The sequence below is a fragment of the Sinocyclocheilus rhinocerous genome, unplaced genomic scaffold, assembly GCF_001515625.1.
Source record: "Sinocyclocheilus rhinocerous isolate Xijiao unplaced genomic scaffold, SAMN03320098_v1.1 scaffold26423, whole genome shotgun sequence".
NCBI lineage: Eukaryota > Metazoa > Chordata > Actinopteri > Cypriniformes > Cyprinidae > Sinocyclocheilus > Sinocyclocheilus rhinocerous.
In genome coordinates this window covers 1-1551 of record NW_015658867.1, presented here as the reverse complement: position 1 = coordinate 1551, position 1551 = coordinate 1, and the positions used below count along the sequence as shown (strand labels likewise).

At 37.6% G+C, this 1551-nt stretch overlaps 1 protein-coding gene across 1 annotated transcript in view; it reads left to right on the top strand.

Moving 5' to 3' along the window:
* Positions 1-570, top strand: part of LOC107723049 (POM121 and ZP3 fusion protein-like) — a 713-nt gene extending 143 nt beyond the window's left edge. Inside the window, exons 2-4 of the mRNA XM_016531550.1 lie at positions 32-119; positions 180-256; positions 328-570. Coding sequence (XP_016387036.1) covers positions 32-119; positions 180-256; positions 328-407 — 245 coding nt within the window. The 3' untranslated portion in view covers positions 408-570. The remainder of the gene's footprint in view (positions 1-31; positions 120-179; positions 257-327) is intronic.
* The last annotated feature ends 981 nt before the right edge of the window (positions 571-1551 follow it).

Genomic DNA, 1551 nt, shown 5'->3' with positions numbered 1-1551 from the left:
GCTTTGGTTTTGTGACCTCTTACCTGTCTCTTGCAGATCTACATAACGTGTATTGTGAAGGCCACTCTTGCTTCTGCACCCAGTGATGCTCTCCGCAAATCCTGTTCCTTTTCCAACGGGTATGTTCATGCTACTTAAGAACATGTTGAAGGTGCCGTGTCTGATTTTTCTTGTTGCAGGTGGCTTGCTGCTGATGGGAACCACCAGGCTTGTGGTTGCTGTGACTCAACTTGTGGAAATGCTGCTCCTTTTGGGGGTAGGTAGCTACTTTTAAGATTGCTTTTGACACTTCAAGTGCTCTACTTAACTTGGGTATTTGCTTACTAGGCATTCAGTGGGAAGGCAAGGCCTCACTCGGTCCTGTAATGGTTCAAGAGCGACAGAAGTCTGTAGCTGGTTTTCAGTAAATGGGAAAACTTGTAGCTGGTTTTCAGTAAATGGGAAAACTTGTAGCTGGTTTTCAGTAAATGGGAAAACTTGTAGCTGGTTTTCAGTAAATGGGAAAACTTGTAGCTGGTTTTCAGTAAATGGGAAAACTTGTAGCTGGTTTTCAATAAATGGAGAAATGTATTGTTTCGTGTGTTGTGTAGTTTAACCCATCGGATTTGAATGTGTTGTAATTTTTTTTTTTTTTTTTTTTGTCCTCAGGGTAATTAACTTTTATTTTTAAAGACAGACCTGTGAATATTGGCTGTGTTCGAAATGGCTTTACTGCCCAGTACAGTATTATTATTATTATTATTATTATTATTATTATTTAAGAATAGGGTGTGGAAACTATACAATAAGCAACAAATGTTTCAGAGTAGTATGCTTAAGTGTTATGTCAAACACTGAATATTAATTCAGCACAGCTGTCAATGTTGTTGGCTATTTGTTGCACAAATGTGCTAACCATTCTTTTTACAAAGGCTTGTTAAGGCTTCATAGTAGTAAACAATCCTATATTTCCCAATTGAACATTTCATAACTGATCTTTACATATTGGACAGAACTCAACACTGAGCTGTCTTTAATTGAATTTTTTTTTGTAGTTACATTAAAGGCACTAAAGGTTTTTTATTATACTCTAAAAAAATGCTGGGTTAAATATAACCCAGTGCTGGGTTAAAAAGGGAGAAACCCAGCTATTGGTTTTGACCCAGCGGTTGGGTTCAAAACGTATATTAAACCCCGGTGCTGGGGTTATATTTAAACCCAGTATTTTTAGTGTAAAATATCCAAAAACCACTAGAACAGTGTTATATATTTTGTGGACTTGATCCCAACTGTTTTGAATGTTTAAATCCAGAGAAATAAGCCATTTTAACTAGTGACACGGACTGTCCATAGTTTCATTGTGTCGCCTGCCAATGATGTCATAACCCCTTGATTTCCAGTTTTGTAGAAAACATGGAAACACCAAAGACGCTTTGTTTTAATAAACTGGTGACAACTGCACAGTAGCATTATAACAACTTTCAAATGTATCTAGTATGATAAAATGCTCCCCACATACGTACGACTGGAAGGAGCGGAAGCGGTCGACTGGCATAATAAAAGCTCTGCTGC